Below are 26,730 nucleotides of genomic sequence, written 5' to 3'. Positions count from 1 at the left end.
GCATGACCAAATTTGTAACACAGATGAGTCGAAAGGAATTGAACATTGCAATTTGTTGAACTTTATTCGGCTTTTGGTTCGCTGAGAAACTCACAAGCTGATGAATGGCTGTTTCCCATAGCCTGCAAAAACAGCATTCCATACCGTTTGAATTCGGATTGTTGCACAAAAAGAAAAGAACGCCGTCGATATCTTTATGATCATTACTTTTATTGTGGATTTCCTGTTTATCATAAGCACAACTATTACACAGTTTGTCAGTTTGATTTGTGTGTTAGGTTCTACACGTTCTAGTACCCTCTGGCAGAAACTCCCACTTTGTGCCACTCCTTGATGCAAACCATCCGCCCTTATTTGTCACAGATACAGACTTAGAACTATCTTGTATTAATGAATGCTTTCTGATTGAAATGGTATTAACAAAACAAATCGATAGATGGCATTTCGTGGTAAGGGATAATTCTGTTGCAAATAAGGCGCCGTTTCGTTGTAGCGTGTTTTGCATTCTTTACTTTGAGACAGCCGGCGTGCCGTAAGTGTGGGGTGAGGGTATGCTGAGGTAGAAGACTCAACCGGATGCCGATCGTTTGTTAAGGGAAATAGTAAAATACGGTAGTAACCAACAGCATGATTGGAAATGCTTGCCGGCTCTTCTACGCCTATGCCTTTCATTCCAATCATCACTTTAATCTGCTTTCCACGCCAGGTACCGGATTTTCCATATCTTTTCTGCACCCTTCTCTTTTGTACATTTCGGTTTCATGTTTGGGGAGTAATGTTGTGGGGAATTATGTTGTATTTTTAACACCTATGCCAATCCGTGCCTGTAGGAACCTTTTCATCTTCCTCCCTGTCGCTCTATCCTTTTTTCTTGCTTTTAATTTTGTTGGTTTTTGTGTCTCATCGCGAAAACAGCACTCGCACTTAGTAGTAATAATAGTAGTAGTTTGTTGTAGTAATCGAAGTAGCCTGAAGATGATTCATAGATGAATAGGTATATCGCATATCGCATTGGAGATTAACATAATGGTCACACATTAGCAAACACATGGAGAAAGAGGGTATTTTGTAGTGAATTCAAAAACATAATAGCTCTAAATGTATCACGAGGTAAAAGGTATAAGAAAATTCCAACAACCCAACTTCTGCACCTTACTACGGCTACCTCTCTCAATAATGATGAAAACAACATCTCTATCCCCTATCGATCGAATAAAACGTGTAAGCAATGCCCTTAAATAATTTTATTTCATTTCTTGCTTTATTATTCCCAAAAAAGAGAAAGAGAGAGATAAAACGCTTAAGGCCTATGAAAAGCTTACGTCGTGGCAGGAGGCCTCGCATCTCACCGTGGCGCCCATGCGACCAACCAATCCTTGTGCACTGTGCAAAAGGAAATTGCAACACATCCAAGTAGCCGGCATTACCACACTAATGTTTTCAGTGTAATCATAGTAGACACGCTACCACCCAACCGGTAGAGCGCAGCAACAGAAAACTTAAACAGATAATGCGCATAATAATGCGAATAGCAATCGTAACCCCACGCAAAAGGTACACAAATCGCACACAAATCGGCAAAAATGATCGCAGCGGTTAGAAAAACTCAAACGCCAACCGCGCGCGGTAATCGACGGGGTAACAACCACACGGTAGTATCATAATTACAAATATTAACGAAAATCACAGATTGTTTGTTTTGTTGGGGGGTACTGTTTCTGTTGTTATTTCGATGCCACAGCTGCAATATGGAAAACATGGGAAAAATAAAAAAAAATAACGTACAAAAACTCAGACTGCCGCAACGACGCACACATTATTGCTGTCCTTTCTGGGTATCTCCGGTGGCTTGGAACACGCGCACATGATCTCCTTCCGCAGCATTGGCTTTTATGGCCGCACTGAGGAAGTGGATTGCTAAATGCTTTGCTGTGGCAGCATCAGAACTTGCACCAGACCGAGTGCGCGTTATGAAGGATGCATGAATGGAACAAACGGCGCATCCGTAACGCCACGACACAATACTAGGCAAGACTGTCCCCACCTTTCTGTCTGATTGCCTGTCTGTCTGTCTCTTCTCGACATCCTTTCGATATCCCTGGCACCGGCAGACCGGAGTCAACCGGTACCCAGTACCTAAGAGAGATAACACAGGAACCGCCTCTTCATCATCGTATCGCTTAAAACGAAACAGATAAAGGAAAATTCTTGAAATTTTCCACCACATTCCCACTTCGGTTATATTCCGTTCCGTGCTCACAGACAAATTCCATTTTCCAACATCTAGCCTACACTACGCAATTGTTGTTGGATATAAAAAAGGAGGCGATAAAAGTTGTTGGGATCAAAGGCGGCGGGGACACGCTGCCAAATGGGTTATTATCTTTCCAGCCTACTATTACTACGTTTAAGAGAAACTTACGCATCTAAAACGCACCAGACACTTCGGTGCACGCGCTGTTAAGGGCGCAAACGGCAAAAAAAAACATTATGAAAATGGGCTCACACTTGGATGTGATACAGAAAGGAAAGGAGGAAGGTCCATACATATAATGATGTACACTGTCTCTCTCTCACTCTCTCTCTCTCTCTCCCTCGCTCCTGCAATCTACCGGTGCAAACGCTAATCCTACAAGGATTCGTAGTCGCTACCATCTGCTTCGTCTGCTCTCCTTGCCGCTTCGCTCCCTTCTATCTCTTATCACACTAATTCTTAATCTAACTGATTTGATGGGAAAAAATATCCTCAACATCTTAGAAAGTAATGAAAAAACGTTTAGTCTGCTATCGGTTAGCGTTAGCGCGCTTAGGTACATATGTGTGTCAGTATCAATGGTTATAATCTTCCTCTTCTTTACTTCGATTCGGAAGAGGAGATGGCGGCTGTTTGTGTGGGGGGTGTGAGTGTGAGCTGCTTTTGGCTCGCTGATCGCATTTTTTTCACTTTCTCCTCGATTTTACATCCTCCTCGCTTCAAGGATACACTGGAACCATTTATTGTGGATGCAATTGACAGTTTTACAAACTGACTGCTGTCGACTATGATCGATACGCGAAGCACACGCTCCTTACTCGCTACTCAAAAGAAGAATAATATATGCATATGTATATAATATATGAAAAAGATGAATCTCTTACTCATCATATCCTCTCGTCAGCACGAATCACACGGGGTTTGGTTTTCATTTCAAATGTACTTCTTGCGTAAGTTACAACCTGAGCGTCATATTTCATACATTTCCACTGGATGCACATCATCCCTTCTTCTTGCGGTTTCCTTGCGGACCCCAACAGCCTACTGTTAAACGACTGTTGGGAGTGTTTCGTTTTTTTTTTGTTGAATTGAGTGGCACAAATATAAGTGTTTCTTGTGTTATCTGCTTAGCAAAATTGCTTCTCTTTTGCCTTCTTTCTTGTACACCTTTCTCTTTTTTTTTGGGGGGTGTCACGTTTGACGCGAACCCCGTAAAACAATCTCAGTCCGTCGTTTGCTTGTCCCAGCAGTTGTTGGTTATACCGATCACCTGATCACGCCTGCACGCACATACACGCATGCACTATGTGAGCGCGTGTGTATCTATGGTCATCGTCGTATGTAGGTATCTGGTGTGCGATAGTGTTTCTTAAGATTCTGAGTAAGGTCTACTGGAGATGAAGGATGAAATGGAAAAATATTCTTAATCGAAACCTGGACCCTAATAGTTACTTTTTTCTTTTATCCTGCACAAGCATAAAGCGTAAGCAAACCAGTTTAAGGACGTTTTGCTGTTGAAACACAAGAATAACAGGTGAAGAATTGAACTCCACATTATGCGATAGGATCACGCAGTATGCGTGTTTGGAAAGAATGGCGCTGAATGCCTGTCTACAGGACTGTCGTACGTACGTATATCAAATTCTCATCGCATCATTGTCATCCAATTACATTGCGCACTCAGAGTGCTGGGAAATATCAAAGAATCATCAAACTCCCGCCTATTTCGCATCCGTAGCTCTCTCTCTCTCTACTCCTGGTAGCCTATCATGCCTTAATCTTAAGATAATAGAAAATCACTTAGTTATATGCAGATGTAAGCCTTTCAAACACTACACCACTACTCTAACGTCTCATCTGGTTCTGTGAAACACATACTTTTAAACGCTTCATCTCTCTCCCTTTCTCCTTCTTTCTTATCATCACCTAGATAATGGTGTATTGTAATCCGAGTTCGCTTTGTTCTTGCAAAGTAAACCTTAAAATGTCTTCATAATGGTGTTCGGCACCTCGTCGTCCTTGTCGTCGAATGAACGCTGATTTGGTCGGGCTGATCTGTGGCACGATGGATCCCGCCCATCCCTTAGCGCCCTTATCTTACGCACAGTCTCATTAAAATTCATTCAAAACATTGACCACCACTAGGGCATGGGAAAATGGGACGGACCGCAAATACAGTTTCCACCGCTTAGAAGTTCTCCAACACCGTATCGATGCTGATGTTGTTGCCTGCCCGCACATTTTCGAGCATTTTGTTCACAAACTCGGTCGAATTGCCGGCAATTTTAATTTCTAACCAGAAACGACAACAGATCATAAGGAAACGATTAGTAAATGCACAATCCTGTACCTCTATGTATCGTAACTTACTCGAGGAGGTTTGCACCAGAGTATCCAGCTGCTGCTTGTACTCTTCCGCATCTTCCGTCTTGATGGTGTTATTACACTTGCCCACCAGAATTTGCTTCAGTTGGAATATACCGTTCATCAGGCGTTCTGCAAAGGATAAAACCATGGAAATTAATGTTATCAATCCACTAAGTCAATTGGGCGCTGTTCTAATACTGACTGTGTTCCGTTTCCAGCCCATACAGCTTAATCTTGTTTGCCTCGTGCTGTGCCTTCTTCTTCAGCCGACAGGCTCGGGAGGCCAGCTTGTTCTTTTCTTTGCGCGTCTTGGGCCGCACATTGAACGGTAGCTCGCTGACCGGCTTCATGTCGTTTATGACGCGCCCCAGCTTGTCTAGCTCCTTGCCGATGTTGTGCAGTTTGCGTGGATTTGGCGTTAGATCATTACCATCACCTTTGCGTGCCTTGCCGCTGTGCTGTAAGCGTAGATTCTTGGTAGAATTATCAGCAAAACGAAGAGGGAAAAGAGAAAGAGAGAGAGAGAGAAAGAACGCACAGACATTATACATCCGCAAACCGCCATCATATTACACGAAATGAAATGGAGGACAAATTTTGGAAAATGACTTATAAACCGACCGGGGGGACCATATATGATCAATCGTGTTCAGTATGGACAACGCTTGCGAAACGTATCCGTTTTCTTTTCGATTTCAAAGTCTCTTAATCAGAGCGTTTCAACCCTTACCTTGATGCCACGCACGGAGCAATGCGGACTAAAGACGGGATCGGTAACGGCATTCAGCACATGAGGATCTTCGGCTTGCGTCTTAATAACCAGCCGCTGTCCCTTCGGCCCCTTAGCCTGCACGTTGTATTGCCAAAAGTAGCGCTTCGCCTTGCTGCCACTGCCCAGACTGCTCGACACACGACCAGTATCCTCACTATCGGAATCTGCAAGCGGAAAGAACAAGAACAATTTTAATAAAACCACGACCAACAGACGGCACCTTCCGTCAGCCTGATTCGTACCTTCACCACTAGAATAATCCTCGTAATGGTCACTGTCGTCCGAGTAGCCCTCATCGTGGGAATAATCCGGTGCTTCTGGGCTCAGTATACCGCCCGTACTGAGGGACGAGGTAGAACCAGCTTCGGCCAGACTGCCAGTTGAAAGGAGATGGGGTCGTGGTTCACGTCGCTGCCAGATCTGCTCGAATCCGGAGATATGCGTTGGAGCGGACGAAGATAGACGCGATACGAGAGAACCACTACCGGAGGCGACTGCGGCCGCACCTCCTACTCCCAATCCGGACGTTCCAGCACTCGAGCCCACCGAAACACCACCACTCGAGGCAGCGGTTGCTGTGGCCGTTTGCATCAATCGCCGGCCAGTGTAACTGCCAGGGCTGAGCAAACCAGACGACGTGCTCGGCACTGACTGCCCGAGCAGACCACTGCCCCGTAGCTCTGGCGTATTGCTCATCAACAGCTGCTGCAGTGTCGAGTATTTAGGATTGTGCTGCACCTGGCCAACGTTGCCACTGTTCCGGCTAAAGTTGATACCCCGCCGTGCTGCGCGCTGTGGCATCTGCGAAGGTTCCATCGTGCCACCACCGGTATAGTTTTGGTTCTTGGCTGTCTCGCTATTATTGTTGTTATTGTTTGTGTTGCCGCTGCCACTCTTGATTAACTTCCCGGCACTGATGGTTGGGCTCGGACCACCACCACCACTTCGTCTGGGACTACTGGCGTATGTTATGGAGTGGTTGTTGTTATTGTTGAATGAACTCTGCAGCAGTTGCTTCCCACCGGACAACGAACCGTCCATCATCAGCAGACCACCACCATCGGTGATCGAGGGGCTCGATCCGTGGCTGCTCGGTGAGAAGGCGAGCGGTGACTGAACGGCACTGTTCGGTTCCTGCTTCGTGTACAGATCGAACGGAGAGCTCGAGCTGCGCGTCTGCTCATCGTACGCCAGCAGATTCGTACTGCCACCACCAACGTTGGAAGCGGCCATTCCGGTTCCGGTAAAACTGTTGGCCGTTACCATCGGATCGTTCTGCAGCTGCATCTCCGAGCTGAACCCGGACAGACTGTTGTTACTGTTGCCACCGGTCAGTGAGTTATCGGATGTGGCGAGCAGCGTCAGAGCAGTGCCAGTGGCAGGACGGCCAAGAATCTGCTGCGGTAGGCTCGGCGATAGGATGACGGCACTGTCACCGCTCAGATTGGGCGATTGCTGGCTAAGCGGTTGACCCAGCAGGGTAATATCGTCATGGAACAGTCCTTCGATCGTGTTCAGATCGCCGGTCAGGAACTCGTTGGTGAAATCTTCCAGCGGATAGATCTCAAACTCCTCCATCATCTGCGTACCCGGCCCCAAGCCGACATTCCCGGAAACTAGACCGCCATCGTTCAGCCCCATCGTGATCATCGTATTGCTCGGATCGATCTGCGTAATCGATGAGGAGGTTGTCGAAGAAGGCGAAATGATCTGATCGAATGAACCACCTCCATCAACGGTATCATTCCCATTCATGGTGTTCCATGATTCCAGCATCATGGGCAGACCCCCATTGCTACCGTGCGGAACACTGAACGTCCCGATGTCGATACCATCTGCCGTCAGAATCGTATTGTCCCATCCATTCTGTATGGTGAAAATGGTGTCGAGCTGGTTTGGCATTATGGTGGAGTAGCTGCCCACGTTAAGACCATTTCCTCCGCCACCTCCACCGAGGCTGTTCGAGTTGGAACCGATGCTTCCGGCACCAACCGTGACGACTTCGTGCAACAAATGACCGCCACCGGTCTGGCGGTGGTACTGCTGTTCCATCTCGACAAAATCCAAATCCGATGCACCGGGTCCACCAACGCCACTGCCAGCGCTTCCAATACCACCACCAACACCGCCTCCGCCTCCCCCCATCATCATCATGCGCTGGTGTTGGACGTTCCGCGATGGAATCGGCATCGAAGCCGTCGTTAGCATCGGATTGCTGCTAAGGGCATCCATCATGGGCTGTTGCTGCTGTTGACTGTAACTGTTTGTCGGGGAGGAACCGTATGGTTCCTGCTCCTGTTTCACGATCGTCAGAAGATTACCGTCGTCTGCGATCTCGATCGAAGAGTAAAGGTACTGCTGCTGCTGTTGCTGTTGCTGTTGCTGCTGTTGCTGATACTGACAATGGTTGGCGCCTCCGCTGCTCTGCGAACCACCGAAGCTACTCATCGTCCGCCACTGCTGGGCGTTCTCTGTTGCCCTCGGCAAGTCCACGATTGTTGTATATGAACGTTTCGAATATCCTAAAAAAGAAAGAAAAAGAAATGAATTAGCAAAGTGTTGCAGCACGTTATCATAGGACCATACCATAACTAAAGCTAACGATATATATATTTTTTAAATTGCTCAATTCGCAAGAGTGCAAAGCACCTCAGATCCTTCTTCCTCTTCAGCAGATTATGAAAATTGCTAAAAATAGAGGACGCGAAAGCGAAAGTCTCGCCAATCGGTCACCGGTAAATACGAAAGATAGAATTTACGACCACCGATAAACATTTGTTCTGCATAAGCGGAACCCTATTTCCGCACTCTTCCGCAAATAGAGTTCCGTTTTTAGCCCAAAACAACAACACACAAGCGGTGTGGGGTTGCCTAGGTGAACCACTAGGCGGCAGCAGGCATTTCACCTTCGATACGCCCAGCCTACTGTTCGAAACCGCGTGGTTCGTATATGTTTGATTCGAGAAGAAAAGCTCCAGCTCAGAATATGATACACCTCCTGTTTCATGTTTGTTCTGGTTTTCCCACATGCCAGGAAAGGGATGGGAACCAAATTTGGCGCATACATTATATTTCGGCACTGTTTTCAACAGGATAACAAATAACGTTGGCCTACATTCGGGGCTATTAGCACTTAAAAATAGTTCGCCACCACAACACTAGCAGCCACCACGGCTGTGTGATGACTTGCGGTGCTGTGGGGCGGTAATGTTGTATTTGTAGGAAGCTATTTAAAAAGTGTAAAGTCTCGCGAGAGAGCTGAGAGTGAAAGGAAAAATTGTAGAAGAAAAACCCCGTCTAGCGCGTGTTCGAAGGGGGGGTGGGGGTTTTCTCATCTGACGACGGGCAAGATTAGCCCGCATTCCTTTGGTTCACGGTCGCTGTTTGGGGTAAACGGTCTAGAAGCGGGTACAAGATCATCGCGAATGTTTATAAACATTACACGCTAGGAAAAAGGGGGGTAGGAGAGAATATTTGACTGCGATCGTCGACGTCGTCGTCGGCCACATAATTTGGTTTCTGAATATGAAAAGTGTTGGCACGTGGGTCACACGGTCTTTCCGCATTGCTGTTCATTTTTATTTTTACTCTTTCGCGCGCCCTCACTCGTGGGTGTTGCAGAAAGGTAATAGCACCTTTGGAGTGTAATTTATGTCTATGTATTCAGAGAGAACGATATTTCTGTACCTTGTTGATGCCAAAGTTCTAGTTAGCCTACTGTGTCTTGGACGCATAATAATTGTATAGCAATACGATGGCCAGTCTGCGAACAAAGTAGCCCCAGCAGAGGCAGAGCATTGGTGCATTGGTGCATTTGCGATCACAGTTGCACCGGTTGCACATTTTCTCAGTAATTTTGCATCGGTATTGTGTGCGAATGATAAAATAAACAAACTGCCCCTCTGTTCCCTTCCATGTGCACCCATCTTCTCCTGCGCCACCTCTTTTCTCACTCGGTTGTGACTGTGTAGCGCGTGTTGTGTGCTTGTAGACGAATGCACATCATCGGACATTTTTAAAATATCGCTTACTCATCTCCTGTTGCACAGGAAGGATTTGGTATGCAAAACAGCGGTGCAACCACCGTGCGCACACAAAGACAACCAGACACGAAAGTTGCATCCAATGAAAACTCCTCCTGCGCTTGTTGAGAAACGTTAATGGCCATATGGTTTTACTCGGGTTGCTGCTTTGTGAAAAGACGTCAGCTGAGTGTTGTTCGGTCGGTCGAATGAAACTGCCGGTGCAAGCCTTTTTGGCAAATGACGACTATGATGATGCCGGCCGGCCAACCACATACACAGGCGAAACTCACAAAACAACAACAAACGGGGGATGGGGGAGCGAAAGAGCTCCCCCTCGTTTTCCGGAGAATGGATGGAGGAACCAAGAACACACAACCCGTACGCCAAGGGGGAGGAATGGAGACCAGAGGTGCACGCTTCCTTCGCTCCAACTGCGAAGAGGCATCAGCTGCGTCGGTGTGTTCTCAGGTTCAAGGTTTTTCATCGTCGATCATGCTTGCAACCGCACACACACATACCCACATGCTCGATGGAGACGAGGGGGGTTGTACATGCCAGCAGTCATGCCACGGATCATCAACAAGCACTCCATCTATTTGTTTTCGCAATATCCGCGGGTGTTCTCAGGGCGCCGAGCGAAAATGGTGGAAAAGAGTTGTGCTGCCTTGCCTGTTTCCATTGGCAACGGTAGAACGGAAAGCGTTCACCATATGTTGTGTGCGGCGAGCACATAACCGGAAGCATAACACTTTGAAAAAACGATGGAACGATGCTGGAAATGGTGGAATCTCTAACACTCTTCTAAATTAAACGAATTCCCTGATGGCGTCGACAGTGTGCGAAAATCAACAACAACAACAAAACCTCATCGAGCTACTCAATCGAGATGCTTGCACGTGGCTCCTTCTTCAAGCTAGACAACAGTAGGCGGTGGTGGCGTCGATGGCGGCTTCGATGGTTTGTAGAACACACTTTCGATTCGCGAAACGATTCGCTATCAAAACGAGCTAATTGAAAGCAAACACCGCGAATTTGAGTTGCTACTGTTGTTGATGCTCCTGTTGTTGTGTCATGTCCATGCCATGGGGTTTTACAAGATGCGCTAATCTTCACCCACCATAAGAGAGCAAGAGAGAGAGCTAGCCATTTTATTTCATTTCGTTGATAAGAGCTGTTTGTATGGTGCGACCTGGTGGTGGTGACGTGGAAAGCACCGACGATGCTCACTGAAATAGCAAACCAAAATCAAAACAATAACAACTTCTCGGACGATAATTTCTGCGACAAATTCGTCTCAAAACAAACACCCACCCTTCCCCCGTACACAGAGACCCTCTCCCTGCCTTGCTGCACAAGTGGGTCACAAAGCAGCGCGTAAATAATGACCATCATGATCATCAGCAGTCCCACTTCAATCGTGATGATGATAATGATGAAAAAGACGGCAGAAGGAAGGAGACGGCAGTAAAGTTCGTTGTATCCGGGATTTCATCACGACACACAATCATGGTTCGCGATAAGATACAGGCTCTCTTCTGTTTCTACTTATTTTGCGTTCCTTTCAGATAACGCGAAGGATGCGCGATCACGATAAGCAGCTGGAGGCAGAAAAAACATTGTAAAAAACACTGAATTGAATTCGCGTTCGCGTAAAGCGCGAGAAATACAAACGTCGTCCAGAGCGCGCTCTCTCCATTGTGAGGACGCCCACGTGGACACCCCCGCAAAGATAATGGGGTTGCTAATCTGTGTTACGGAGCGCTTCCAAGTACTGCGGCCATTCGCTAGTGATTGTCTCATTCTCATGCCGGTCACAATATGAGTCATATTTTTACTTCCCCTTCCGTAATATCTCTACCATTTCTGGAACACTCTGCAATCAGCTGTGCTCACACAGTCACAGAGGGCCAATAATAGCTTTAGCTGTGGGAGATGATCGGCACACATCTTGGGGCACCAAAGACAAACCCAAAACAGTTTCCTTTTACGCGAATGAAACACGGACCTGAACTCTTCCAAAATCCGCATTCTGTTTTGTGCCGCAAACGGTTAGACTGTTTCTGATTCGCTTGTTTCGAGCCATTCTATTTCTGGTACCCCAGAAAGCGGTCCTTAAGTTATTCTCCAGCCAAAAAACATCCAAAGCGAAAGAACTAATGGTCCCAAGAGGCTAGAGGATTAACGGGGCGACCTCCACATTCCAAGGTGCCTCGTGCCTGGTGACTGGACACCACGCGAGCAGGTGAGGTAGCGCGGAGCTGGTTTTGCTGGAGCTAAAAAGTTCAACGAAACTTGTAACGATCGACCACGATCACCTCCAAACCGTTTCGTTTGCGATCTTCTGCAGATCGTGGCGCTTACACAAATGTTTTCAAACGATATGATTATGATGCTCGTCCCCCCGGCCACGATGGAGCGTCCTTTTCCGAGCGCGCCACGTTTGCATCAACGCGCCGCGATCGTGGATCAGCAACCAACCCCGGCGGCGACCTTGTCGGAGTTTATTAACACAGGACAGATGGGTGGGGAGGTGTGTGGGGTGAAACCTGGCCGCGTGTGACGTCCCCGCGCGTGTACCATTCCCTCTCTCGTTGCCCCCCTTTGGCTCGATCGATCGCTACCAAAACATCAACACAAACCAACAACAAGGCGACGATCGTACGAACCACAGATCGGTTGTATGCGTAGTGTTGCCACAGATTGTGGAGCAAGAGAGCGAGGCGAGCGCCGCGAAGCATCAGAACGGTGGTAACAGGTGGGTTATGCAGAGGGTTTTTCGGGTGGTGTTGGTGGTAATTTGTTTACGAAATTATACGACAGAACCCTCGAGCAGCAGCTCACGATCGAGAACGAGCTGCTGGCGTCACTGTCTGCGTGTGATCGCGTTTGACGAGAATGGCTTCTGTCCTCCTGCTCCTTCCTTCTCCTTCTACAGCACGCATCAACCCCTTCTTCTTCTTCTCGATCATGCGGTTCCACGATCAAATCTCGTTTTTTTTTTCGGGGAGTGACAGACACTCACACACTGCTGATGGGATATTTTTGGAGCACTCCTCCCCCTCCCAGACACTAAAGACTGTTGATGATGATGATGATAAGGCAAAGATGTCGATCTCATACCGATCCTCATCATCATCATCATCACAAGACGCTAACAATTGGAGCAGCCAAAGCGCGTGAGATCTGCTGATGCTGCGCTATTTGATGTATTCTGAGTTTCTCTGTGAGTGTTTGTGAGTCTCTGAATGAATTCGTTAGAATTGTTTTTTTTCTTTCTTTTTCCATCCCCACCGTGGAAGGCCCAACCTTGGAATCAAGGCAGCATCACCATCAGCATAATGAACCATCGCTTTGTATGTGTTTCTTTTCGCACACCACGATTCTTTTCGGTTGTGGCATCATATTCGCGATGAAGAGCATTAATAATTTGTAGTCTCCTTCTTCCATTCCCATTCTTTGTAGCATAACTTACTTCCGGGCTGCGGTTCTGATTCCGGCGAAGCTACTGCTCTGCTTTCGGCTTCTAACTCTGTGGTCGCTTGCTCGTTAGAATGTTCTCCAACAACAAAAAAAAGGGAAGTTTCGCAAAACAGCTACTTCACATGATTAGAGGTTTCGGTGTCTCAAATCCTCGGCGACCTTCGCCACCACCACCAGGCACCACTCGGTGTTCGGTTGATGGCCGTCGTTGAGATGCTTGCTTCTGCTCTGCGTCCTTGCTCGTTGTGAACGTTTTTGGTTCACACAATCACCCTCCACCGAATCCGTCGAGCACGAGGAGCGGCTGATAAGATAAAAAACCCGCGACGACGACGTCGAAGGCGAACGTAAAGGCGAAGAAGGCGATGGCGACGACCGCGGCTGGCGCTCCCGAAAACCGGGCGGCTCGGGCGGTCATGTGTGTACGTCGTCGCGTGGTAATGCAGCCTCTCTCACTCTCGCTACTGGCCGGTAGTAGTCTCCTGTCCGTTTCCTGTATGTGTTTGACCGTATTGTATGTATGCTCACGGTCGATCGATGCTATCTACTAAAACACTCTCCCCCGGGGGGCTGATTGCACAGTTGGGGAGAAGCCTTTTCGGAGTGGGAGAAAGGGGACACTTGGAGGGTAGTGTTTTGGGTAGCCCCAAACTACTACAAACACGACAACACGACGCGACAACAACGCACGCGCTGTATCACACAGCTGCACGAACGATACACAATTTCAATTTTGATCACTGAAAGACGGTTCTTTGCACACACTTTTTACTGCTGAGAACAAAAAGAGAGAACGAGAGATAAGAAAATGAACACAAAACCCGTGGTGACCGATCGTGACACGATCGCGAAACATAAATGTGTGTTCTTGACGTAAAAAAAGAAAATGCCGGATCGTGACCGCAAACGCTTTCGCACATCACATGATCACAAACACATCTTGCGCTTGAACCGGAAGCAAGATGTTTCCCACGATCGAATCCACGAAACAAACAAGCGTCTCCCAAAAAAAAAAAAAACAAAAAGAGGGGCTTGACATTCGAGGTCAGATCACGGGTTAACACATTTCCACCTAACGTCTCGTACGGTCTCAGAAAGAACACAGCCCAAAACGTGGCGCACGTGGCACCGGTTCACGATGGTATGTTTTGATCGACCGTCACTTTGATGGCCTTCAAAAATTCAAGCTTATCTAACACTCGCATTCGCTGCAGCATAGGCGGCGGCGGCGGCGCTGGCAGTAGCTAAGCGACACCGAAAAAGCCTATTAAGGATACCATAGGCCTACTAGATCTCGTCAACGGTAGATGGCCTCCTACGAGAGTCGTACAGCAATCGATCGCGGCCACCATTTATCATCGCGTTCAACGATCCCAACATCACTGCCACGGGACACACGGACACGAAATATCAATTTGCAGCTCCCAAAGCACGGCCACCGCGTCACCACTTCCCACCGTGGTCACTACTTTCACGCCAACACAACCGCGCGGGCAGACCGTGGCCACAACAAGCTGCAAAAGCAAAAGGACCAACAAACGACAACCGCGACGATGACGACAACGCAACGCGAAGAAGAACACGAAGAAATATACGGGGGGCGACCCGCGATTCTAACCTTGTCTTTATCGCGGCTCCTGCTAAACTGGTAGTGGCACGGTCGGTCAAGTGAATGGGAGACCGACCGAACGACCGAGCGACCGAACCGAACCAGCGTGTGGTTGAGAGCGTGACATCGCGGTGCACACGTACACCGAGACGTTGCTTGTTTACAATCCATCCACCAAACCCAGCGACCGCGGCCTACTACTCAGCGCGCCCAGATCCTGCGCCAGCTGTGTATGTTTTGTTGGTGTGGTGTGGCGTGCGTCTCCATCATCAACAAAGCAGGCGGCGAGGTGCGGGTATTCGGGGGGATCTCGATCGCGATGTCGATTAAACGAGTGTCGTGTGAGTGCCAGATAGAACGTTGATGATCAACGCGTTGGTGCTGTTGCTTCCCCGTTCCCTGTATACGATTTATTCATTCAACATCTTTACCGAAATGTTCCTTATCATGCTGTAGCAGGACCTCTTATCGCGTTTAACATATAAAACACCAACACACAGACAGAGAATCAGACACCGAATGACGATCGTGGATCCAGTTCGTTTCGATTGATAATTTCCAACGATCGCGAACCACGAGAATCGTTTGCCAACAACGCGAACCTCGTTTATAACTGTGTGTTTGGAGAATATCTGTCGCTCTCGGTGTGGTGGATACAATGTACGTACGCAAGGAATACGTACGAATGGTGGCGCTGTTTTGGCACAAACAGTAACCACACACAACCGCACCCGAAGCAGCCGTAATTCCCGTAAACAAATCCATTAAAACTGATCGTCATCATCGTCAGCAACGTGGGGATTGGTGTGCACATTTTTTGGGGGGGTTGGTTGTTGTTTGTTGTCTTGTCTGTCCGGTCCGGACCGGTCTGTCTGTCTGCGTGGTTTGATGCGTTCGTCGGTGAATTGCCAACACGTCAGAGAGATTTGCAAACGCAACGACGCCGCCGCCGGAGCCGCCACCGCGTATCATGAAATTCCGGTCGAGTATTTCATCATTTTTGGGCACAAGATGAGGACGATCGCCATAGGCCGCCGTCGCGATTGGTGACTTTCACCCTCGGGGAGAGATTGTGCTGCGTGTCTCCAGTTGCTCCCAGTTGCTCTTTTCCCGCAAGATATTCTCGCCGTTGCACCTGTTGTTTTTTGGTAAATTTTGGCACCACGACAGCGACTTTATACAAAGCGACGAACCCGGTTCTTTCGTGAGCGAAAGGTGTTTCCTTCGCTTCCTTCTCGCATGATTATTCGTTTCTGTTATCCATGTTTGTTCTTCGCATTGCATTCAAATTCAAGGGATTGTCTAGAACGATCGCGATCGATCGCGTGGCACGGGGTAAATCCCCCCCCCCCCCCTCCCAAACGGCTGAATAACAGCAAAACAACAGCAACGCCTACCGCGAGTCGGTGAGTAATAGGGCAAAAGACGGTAAAGATAATCATCTAGTCTCCCTCGATTCTCCACCGCCTTCTCAGTTCTCCGGCAGCCGACATGCAATGGGCCAGTAAACAACAAACAACAACAAACAACAACATCGTGCCTCCTGCACGTCATGCGCGCGCGAAAAGGGAAGACATATCTTCGCCTCACCTGCATATTACCATATTTTCCACCGTTTCGCGCTTCCACGTTCGCTTTCAGTTCTCCCACCTCCTCAGGAAAGTTTCGCGATCACGACCACTCGAGTTCCATCAAAACAACAACACGCGATGATGTGACGCTCGCGTACCAGCCCGGGGGGGAAAACCCACTTCCGTTCCCTGGGCGAGTGAGCGTTCTAGGGCGTTCTAGGGCGCCAAAACCCGGGGCGATAGTGGCTCCCCGAGCGAGTGCGAACCGCGAAGCCGTCGTCGCTGATCAATGGAATGTTAACACAGAGACACAGACACCATCGTATCGGCGAAGATCACATTCATTACGCGACGCTACAACACGCTGTCTGTTGTCGTTGGCGTGAGGAACCAGTTCCGAACACAAACACATGCCTCATCACCCCATCGCCGTCATCATCATCATCATCATCGCCGCCATTCACTCACGTTGTGGCGTTACGAATTATTTGTTTCTTTTTTTTTGCTGCCCCTAGATCTCATTCTATGTGCGAACGCTTGCTCACCGTGAGTGACGCTCATGATGCTCCCCAGAACGGGTTGTCCCATGGGTAGGGGGTTGGGAGGTGAACATAGAGAGAGGGGGGTTGGCGTATGGGAATCTTAAAAATACAAATAACACAGCAGACACTCGAGCTTGGGGGCTTGGTTGCTGGTCCCGTGAATACTGACCGTACGCGTCCGATAAGAAAAACAACTCCGCGACGACGATGACAACATGAAGAGCAGGCCAATAACGGGCGGGCGGGCGGGCGGTCGGGCGCGCGCACACACGTTCGTGTTCCCGGTTCGGCTTCATTGTGGCAATTTGTGCGCTGCGGAATTTATGCAGGAATTTATTAGATTAAAGAGCTCCCGCGAAGGAACTGGAACAGGCAAAGGTACCACCAGATACGGCCGAATGTGGTAGGTCATGCCAGACGACAACTGGTCGGAACTCTCACTTGACTGGAGATGCGTTCTCTTCAACATTCGATTCCACTTCAACGCGATCAGATAGCGGAGAGTGGACGTGGACTTTGTGAGGATTATAATAAAACAAGTTTACACAATTTCTTGATTCGAAAAGCACTTGTCAACCATCGTTACTGCGATTGACTACCATCGTCGTAGTGTAGCTACCGTGCGTAACAACCACAGTATGGCTACTGCGATTGAATTCATCAAAATGATAATGACCGATATTATGGTGCCTAAAGAGATGGCAGCAAGATAAAGACAACATGTAGCAAATTTAACTGGTGAAAAAGGACCGTACCTCTGATAAGGAGTTTGATGTGTTTTGTCGGTCAAATCAGTTCCTATCACACCCCTCACGAGCTCGCATGTGTTTGTAATACATTTCCGGGGGCTTGTGATTACAGTACGACAAACATTTTACCTCTGTTATGCTAGTTCGATGTCGATTTCACAAATAACCAAGCGCCCTTTGGCCCCTGTTCTACTGTTTTTCTAAACTGGCACGTTCCTACTCGGCAATATTCCATCGGGAGCACATAAAACTCGCCAATAGGAAGGCAGATACCGTAATGTTTGAACGTGAGCAAAAGAGGAAAACAAGTTTATCGATTAGGAATGGTCACCGTTGGGAGTAGTTTTGATGGTTGTTATTCAAACCGACAAATGATGTTCGGGTGTCCATTCTAAATTGTTACCTTCCTAGACAAAAGTATGAACAAAAAAATATCTATAAGATGTTCTAAAGACTCCTTCTATTGTGCGTATTTTTATTCTCAACGAATCCTGCCTTCGAGCGTCCTTTTTTCCATTTCACAAACACATTAGTCTGCGATCGATAGTGATTGCGGTTATGAGGGTTGGTCACGAACATGCCACCCCTGAAGTTGTTGTTGCTTCCCTGTAACAAATCCAATTTTCTACGCAGCATTTCAACGAATGGCGTCAAAAAATAAAATGAAAGAAAATAAAAACAACCGCCCTGGCCGTGGTTAGTGCCACCAGACTTCTAATTCAGAAACAAGCCGCACGGCGTCATGATCACCTGACGCATCTAATCGGATTTTCCTGACAGTTTGTACGTTGCTGTCGTTGCATAGAATAGGAACCAAAACAACACACATTTTCATCGACGATACCAGCCATTCAAACATCATTTCCCGCTTGCTGCTTCAGTACTGCAAGCCGAGGCGATCGAATACGTTCGCTTGACGCAGAGGCGCGTGGGCAGACAAAATAAACGACGGAAGGATACCAGCAGTGCCGCCCACGACGGACGGGAAGAATCATTCGTGGGAGGGAAAATAATAGTCCCTTCAAGGACGTCGTACGACGCACGCGCTCCCACCCGAGAGTCCAACAGAGTGGGTGTAAGGATTTTTATGAATGAAATTGTGCAATCCGAGAGCAGGGAAGGATGGGTTTTGTAAGGCGAAGGACGTTACACAATCGATGGACGAGCGAGATAGACGCAACAACCAACAGCCCATCCGCCCCCTGTCCTTTTCCGTTTCTTTTCGCTTCCCTATCGAGAGCACTTCCTCTTTTATTCCTGCCACCAGAGCGGTCATATCGAGCGCCTCTAGTGGTCGGTCTGTGAACTAGAAAAAGCACCTTTCATCCACTTAGCATTAAGGAGTAAATTTATGTAGCAAGTTGTTGGTGTTAGTTAGTAGTTTTTGATTAATTAATTAATTAAGGACTTTATCACAAACTTAAGCGGTTTTCACTGATATAAAAGAAGATATAAACGAAGTCAACACAACGCTTGGTACGATCTTGGAACAGGATAGTCCGTCTCATTTCTCGAACTCTAATAATTTTCTAATTTCTGTAATCTGTAGATTGTACACTTTCTCCAATCTCATTATGAGGATATTCCAACTAAAGGTCGTTAGTAAAGATAAGATTCGATGTTTGCAGTATGTTTCGCGCAGTCAGGGTGGTGTTGCGAAAAAAAAACCCATTCTGCGCCGTTTGGCGGTGGCGCGATGTCTGGTCATTCGTAGGACGGCAGTACATTGACATTCACCGAGAAGCCTATTCTGGTGCGAGCGATTTGAGGTTAGTAAACTGTCCTAGCAAACAAAACCAACGCCTACTTCTTTTCAACTGGATATTTGATTTTTTCCAACCTCTCGACCAACGGTACTTTGACAACCTGGCACAAAACTTCTCCCTTTTATTTTTGTTTTATTTGTTGGTTCTAGGTGGTGTTGGGCTGGTTTTAAGTCCCCATCTGGGTCATTAACATTCGCTTCTAATTGATACGATCAATTTAGTGTGCAAAAGGACCCAAACATCCACAGCGCGTTGTAATCGGATCATGGTTTTGTAGCCAATGAGCTCCGGGGTGGTTTTTTATGGTCGATTGTACCCCTACCAGTGGCCACAACCGGCTCCAAGCTGTCTGTCGTGGAAAGGTTTCGAAGGGGTCGGTAGCTTGGAGAAATCGGAGATTAAAATCGATTGAACAGCAAAAAGTGATGATGGCAATGCTATCGCCAACAAAATTATAAATAGTAGCCCACCGCAGTGCGACTTCCGTGCGTCGTTCCCATTATTCCGTGGTTGCTTTGGTTTGGTTAGGGGACACGCTAGGTGGCCAATCACTTTGGGAACTGTCGAGAAATATGAAACCCGATTGAAGGGTTCAGGTCCAGACGTGCTGGACGAGGGTCAAAACGTATGCTGACATTACAATTTGAATACCGCACATACATTTGTACAACCGGTGATTCCCTGGCAGTGCATTCTTGATAAGAAACTGTCATGCAAAAATGCTTGAAGTTGCATCATCACAGCAAGCACAGGAATCGTGTTTGAGCTTGACTTTGGTTCATTTTTTTATGCCATTTTATCTTGTAATCCATTTTGGCCATATCGAATTAAAAGACAAATTAAGAAAAAACCCAAAATAATACTAATTTTTCCGGTGAAGTCCCTTAAAAGAGATCCCATCAATCGCACAAAAATCGATATGACTTAACCTACAAGCTGACCTAGTGCCAAACGCTATACGACGGACAAACTCCACGGTAATTCCCGACAATACAATCACCCCAATTTCATCCCTAAAAGTTACAACAAGTTCTATGCAAACTTTACTGCTCTGGTGCAGGGGGAAGGGGGGACGCATCCACAAGCGAAGCGAATTTCCTTTCACGTCCTTTCCGTCGTTCGCGACAAGATTTATCTATGCTCCTTCAGCCAGCGAAATGATGCCGTCTTCAAAAAACCGAGGGGACAGGACATTCTGCACACGCGTGCAATGACCCCGTCCGTCCTTGTCGTCGTCGTCGTCGTCGTCGCTGCGCCCGCTGTGTTAGTAATGGTTTTTCCTAGATACAAGCGCGAACTGGCGAGGGTATAAAACCATTTCCGCCGGAGGGTTAGTGTCAAGTCGACGCTCCTTTTCTTGCTTTCAAGAACCCTCCCTGCCACATAAGAAGACATCTTTGTCCTCTGGGCGTAGAAATAGGGGAAGCAGCAGAAGGCATCCCTCTGTTTACTGCACACATTCGATGGATTTTGTGGCTTGGTTTGTTCGTCCTTGCCTCAAATTTGCACTGATGCCCTAAGGGGGGAATTCGTTCGAATTGCATTGGCCCATACAAAACACTCGGTCGTAAGAAGATGTTGGCCGGGTGCTGTCCTCCCCCCTCAAATGGTGTTAGTCGCCCAAGAAAGGATTCCGGCACACCAGGCAAAAAGGAAATTGGAACAGGACTACTACCAAGGTATTGAGAGCCGAAATCATTATATAATGTCCATACGCCATCTTGTACGAGAGCAACCCCTCTCATTCGGCCTCATCAGCACATTTACCCCTCACACATTCCAGGACGGGTGGCAATAGGGATGATGGAAAGACGAATTTCGGTCAAACAACAGCAGCAGCAGCAGCAATACACACAGGTACAGCGTGGCGCTTGGCATAATAGTGCTTCCTTCGCTATCGAGTCCCCTTCCGTACAACTCCTTCTCTTGCACTTCACGCGGTCGATACTGGTGGAACAATGGGATTTCGTTGTCCTTTCATCAAAAACCAGCTTGCCAGGTCGCGGAGTACAATAAGAAATGTAAATTAACCTCGTTCTTGTCCCTCTCGCCGGGGGGGGGTGAGCTAAAAAAGGGGGCCAGAATGGTAGTGAAAGCCTTTCACCTCTATCGCAAACACAATCCTGCAGGAAAGGAATATAGGTTACCCCCTAATGTTCCTGTATCTCACCACAGACGCTTCAATAAAAAAAAATTCCCCCGAGTTCCAGATTCTGGTAAAGGTGTAGCGCTGAGGTTTTTTTTTGCATAAAGGTTTCATTCATTGCCCACCCTAGAGAGTTTTCTAAAGGCTTTTTGCAAGTAGAGTGGAAACTTGTGCATCTTCAGGACTTGATACAGGCACCTGGTGTATGGAAAACATTAACAAAGGGAAAAACAAGTTTCGTTTTCAAAACATAGTTTATCTTGAACCAGTTTCAATGGAAATAGCTGAACCTGATAGTAAACTATACATTTCTGATAAGTTTACATATTTTACATATTTATATTTAAAAAAAAATCGATTTATAAAATAAACCTGTAAATAAAGCCTCACACCTGCCATGAAACCTTCCGCCTACTTTTTGGCCATTCCCCAAAACGTAAACAATTTTACATACACCGCGATCCAACCGAGAAATGATCGAGATCTAGACCTTGTACAGAGCACGCGCCAAGAGCAATCCATACAAACACAGCCTGCTTGGAAGACACCTGAAGCTGTGGCTGAGTAAACACACTCGTACGAGCACCGGTTGCGATCTGGGTTGGCAAATCAAAAAAAGCTTCCTTCTGCAATATTTTATTCAGTAATCCAGAAGTTTCTTTCGATTTGAAATATCATCTCGCAGGAAACGAATCAGGAATCATCTCAATACATTTAGCTACATTCCAGATGGCTACAAACTGAACTGGAACTCCATGCTCAGAACCTCAGCTTCAAATGTCATCGCGATCCTCGACGACAGTGAAAGTTGCTGCCATGTGCCCGGCGGTCAAGAGCGGACTGCGATGAAGTAGCGGCACGATGAAGCTATCATACACTTTGTGTTGCGACGCTTGATAGACTGAACTGTAAATAGTAATCGCAACTTCGCTCTCCTAGACTAACCACCCAGCGCTCGTTTGTATGGCCAGCCAGCCAAGCCGGCCTAGCTGGCATTCTATCTTTACGCATTTCTCGATTTATATTTTTAGCTCATTAGCATGCCTGCTTCCCGTGGTGGCCGGTACCAACCCTTCGCCAAACTACCATATGCATGCAAACAATCTAACACAAACTTGCTACCCATTGGCGCCACCGAGCAGAAACATCTTAATCTCACTTCGATAGTCTCTCTCTCTCTCTCTCTTTAGTCGACCGGTGAATGATGCGCCGGATGATGATTGGTCGGATGATTGGTCTACGACCAAACGCAGCCACTCCAAAGTCCGTGGTTACCCTCCCCTTTGACGACCGTCATCACATTAGCGAACGGCGGCTTATCAGTGGCCGCTGGTAACCTACTTTCCACTGTCGAGCTAGCGGTAGCGGTCACAACTTTTGCTTTCATCTTTTCGTTTTCGGAATTCGCGGCACTCGAAGGGCTCTTCCGGTGGTTCCGGTGACCGCAGAGATGATTTGCAACCGCAAAACAAAAAACCGTTACTATTTAGTATTAATGGAGAGTCTGGCCACTAGCAATGCAATGACCCATTCGGCAATCGCTTTCCCCACAATGTGGCCACCGCACGAGCACGTCATGTTTGGGCTGGCGGCGGCGATGATGATAAGCTTCCTATCTGTACTCCCCTATCTGTGTTATTGTTTAGGCGAGACTATACTTAACCTTACAAGGAATGTGTTTATATTAACAAGCGAAAAAGTTAAAAACAAATTATTATCAAAAATTACAATCAAATCACGCACCCAGTTATCAGACAAAATTGAATGTTTTTATTCCACCGAGCAAGCGTGTCCATAAATCGGCACACGGTGACTAGATTGTACACAACGATCCGATGTAAACATTGCGAAGGAATTGCAAATTCCCATGACGCTACTCAAAGGGGTTAGTGGGGGTGGAGAGTGGAAACCAACAAGCACCGCGAGGTGGCGATGTTTTGGTTGTCTCTATCGACCGGCAAAAACAGAAGGCGTCGTCGCGCGCGTTCTAGCGCCGTCCCTGCGCCGGCGCACTCGCAATGTTTTGGGTGCAAACGCAGAGTACAACGGAGCCAGGCCAAGCCAAGCCAAGCCAAGCCAAGCCACGCCAAGCCACATCACGTCACGCCAGCACACATTCTGGCAGGCGCCCCGAAACGTGATGGAGAAACCCATTCGATGAGGGTTTCTCTATCGCGTTCTCAATGTGACCTCAGCCGGACAATCAAAGCAGCATGATGCAATAGGCGAGATTTTTGCGAAAATTTCGAGGAATTACAGAATGACGAAAATAAAATCCTTTACTTCAAAGGAAGAAAATTTTCAGAAAACAGTGTTTCAAACAATACAACGATGATTGGATAACGGATCAGAGTTGCGGGAAGCAGCATAACAAGCAATGGAAAAGGGGCGTAGGGTCCGAAGGAAGTGGGGGTTTATTTACAACGCACACGTGCCGTGTTCTAGAAGTCGGCTTGGTTTCCAACAGCAGCCGAGCATAGTAACGCGATTTGCAGCATTCACCCTTAACTTCCGCCGCTAGGCAACCCCAACTGACGCAACCTACTGCCACACATTTTACCAACGACAGGGGACGAGGGCGTCCTTGGATCCTGCGCGTTCTTCCAAAATGCTTTCGATACAAGTAATGGCATTTGTAGACTTTATGTTGGTTTTTCTCTAAATTTCTTTGCATTTTATGCAAAAACATTACTCTAAGGATAATGTTCCTGCTTATCTTTATCCTTAAACTCTTGAAGACCTTTTCATAAAGTTCAACAGAGCATTTTATCTATACCAAAGAATAAGAAACGACAATAAATATAAATAAATGCTACCTTTTTTCCCCCACGCCCCCCCCAAAAACTTTTCTCGCTCAATGTCCGAGCGCGTTAGAAATGCCAGCTAATTTCATCTGCCCCAAAACAATCCCCTCCTTGCCCTCTCCTGTGATGACGCACGAAATGTCGCATATTTTAGCGTTCCTTAGGCCTCCCGCCGCACACAAACATGCCGCATGTCCTGCATCTCACACTTCCGGTTGTGGCGCACCCACCGACGACCGACAATGTTTTGAATCGAGCGTCAACCCACCATGGTGCGTAGGGGTGGATTGTGGGTTGGGCGAGAACTGGGAATTGGGGGATTCGGGTGCTCCATTGCGCAATCGCGCACCCCAACACAGACGCGCGCGTTCGACGCCACGACGCTTCTCCTCTGGGGTACACCCGAAAAGTGTCAACAAACAAAACGCAAACAGAGACCACCCGGAGGGCTACCTCCAAGGAGTAGGCAAGGAGTGTGGAGATGGGTAAAAGGGGCACCCAGGATCTGGAGGAAAGTATGCGGTTGAAGCAACAGTCTGACATGCGACTCTCCCTTTCTAACACAAAATCCCCTTCTGGCTGCCTGGCCTGCTGATGTGGACAGGAATTTTCCAAACCAACCCCAAAATGACTCACCCATCCGGATGAGTCCGGTCGGTCTTGGGTTTGTTGTAGCGTCCCTTTCGATGCACTGCAACCGAAAGCCACTAGCGCCACTTCCTGACGGTACCACCATCTGGATTCTTCCCGACTGTGGTGACCAGAACTAGATTTATCGAATGTTTGCTTTACCAAGCAGCCAGCGGAATCAATTTTCCACGAACCAGATGACTTGGATTGGAGGAGCGGGATCAGATTGTCGCAACATTGTCTTTGCCTTTCTGCAAATGCCCTTCCTCGGATTGGCACCACAACCGGGAAACAGGGGAAGATATTTTTGGAAACAAAGAACAATCTTCTTACGCCGAAAAAGTCAGCTACAAATAAAAATTATGACATTCATGGCGTAGGATAGGAGCAAGAGGATTTTCATCGGAATTCCACTCCGCTTGTGCTGCTGTTGGTTTGGATTGCTGAGAATATGTGACAAAGCCTATTACTAGCCGTATGTTTTAAATTAAAGAAACCATCTCTACAACATATGTTCCACTTACCTCTCGGGGGGGATGGATTCCTCGGTTTCGTGTGCGTGTCAGTGCCGCACCAAACTATTCAATCGGCCAGAATTGTACCACAAAAAAGTGATCTTGAGCAGCAACACCGTCCCAAGAACTGTATATCAACATCTTCTTCCTCACTTCACGCCAGAACCCCACCCTTCTCTTCTTTTGCACGTTTCTCGCTGGCGGAGTTCGTTTTCGACTCAATCACCCGAAAACTGGCTGCGTGCGAAGAAGTGTGTTTGTTTTGCGCTCGCGCACTCCGGTGCACACTTTTTTTCTTCCTCGCGGCAAGTTTCTGCTGCTCGGTTCGGTTCGTCGTCGCGGCCACCAAAACAACAAACACACGCCGCGGGAAATCGATTCACCCAACCAACTACGGCCGGACTGACGATGATGGAGATAATGATGGCGATGATGATGCTGATGGTAGCTTGCGCGGTGGGGTTCACTGGTCTAGCAGGGTGGCGTCGTCAGTGGCGCTATGCGTCCAATCAGATGATTTTCTTTGTTTTGATTCTGTGGCGTGCGCGCTACCTTCCTACTGACACAAACACAGCAGTCCGCGCCTAGTGTTCGTGTGGTGTTTCGCGTATACCAACACACAGTTTTCTTCTTTTTCTTCTTGAGCTGCTTCTTGGTGTGAACCCTTTTTTCGTTGCGTACGGGTTTCTGCTGCCTCCCCCCTACCACCTCTCAAAACCTCTACGCCCACGAACGCCGATCAATAACACACAACCAAAACAAACCGCGCTGCTCTCGGTCGCGGTTTTCAATCAACGAGGGGATGGTTTTTTTATCGATCACGCAGCACACCTACTTTCCACCTCCCTCGCAGCAGCAATTATGCGCGCGTTGTTCCACGCTGGTTTCTTCTTTGCTGCTCCTTTGTCTTACATAATGACCGCAGGATGTGTGGTGGTGGTGTGACACCCCCTTCCTTCTTCACACACAACACAACGTACGCACGCCGCCCCGTCGTCAGCTGTCCCGCACAACAATCGAAACGCAGGCAGGCAGCCAGGCGCGACTTTCTCTCTTCCCTCTTTCGATAAGTGAGTCAACGTGGTGGGCAAGTTGATAAGAATTTCACAATCGTCGACCACCACCAACACTACAACCAACAACAACGGAACCTAACCACAATAGTGCGGCCGCACCGACCGCGTATCGATTTTTGCTCCGTTGGCAAAAATGTTGTCCTCTCGATGGTAGCTTGGATCACACGCGTGCTGCGATGGAATTTCGAATTCCGTGCTGCCTTTGTGTCACTTTGTGTTGCTCAACAGCATAACAAGAAAATGGGGAAAAACAGATCACAATGACGAGAAGGTACACGGGGAGCTGAGCTTCAGAGAGCGAGAATGAGTTTTTCAAATTGTCTTTTCGATTTCTAGGGCGCTATATCACTTATCACACTGGGAGTTTTGTTTGTTTTTGGGCCGACGACCGCCCTGATGCGGTGGATGCGTCCGCACGGCTCGA

At 47.7% G+C, this 26,730-nt stretch overlaps 1 protein-coding gene across 4 annotated transcripts; it reads right to left on the bottom strand.

Annotated features, from left to right (window-relative positions):
- Positions 1-191: 191 nt before the first annotated feature.
- Positions 192-26,730, bottom strand: LOC126573353 (hybrid signal transduction histidine kinase M). Of its 4 annotated transcripts, none has more exons than XM_050233393.1 (7): positions 14,517-14,547; positions 12,891-13,669; positions 5,636-7,915; positions 5,352-5,557; positions 4,824-5,094; positions 4,625-4,750; positions 192-4,546 (listed from the first exon to the last, which is right to left on the bottom strand). In XM_050233393.1, the coding sequence occupies exons 3-7, from the start codon at positions 7,839-7,841 to the stop codon at positions 4,443-4,445; spliced, it is 2,913 nt and encodes a 970-aa protein (XP_050089350.1). In that variant the 5' UTR covers positions 7,842-7,915; positions 12,891-13,669; positions 14,517-14,547; the 3' UTR covers positions 192-4,442. The 4 variants fall into 4 exon arrangements, with proteins under 4 accessions (XP_050089350.1, XP_050089349.1, XP_050089348.1 ...); XM_050233392.1 differs by having other exon boundaries at positions 12,891-13,672; positions 14,517-14,542; XM_050233391.1 differs by lacking the exons at positions 12,891-13,669; positions 14,517-14,547 and adding an exon at positions 25,240-26,730.

This window comes from Anopheles aquasalis, chromosome 2 (genome assembly GCF_943734665.1).
Source record: "Anopheles aquasalis chromosome 2, idAnoAquaMG_Q_19, whole genome shotgun sequence".
NCBI lineage: Eukaryota > Metazoa > Arthropoda > Insecta > Diptera > Culicidae > Anopheles > Anopheles aquasalis.
Note: the sequence above shows the minus strand (reverse complement) of the source record. Positions and strands in the feature narration are given on the sequence as shown.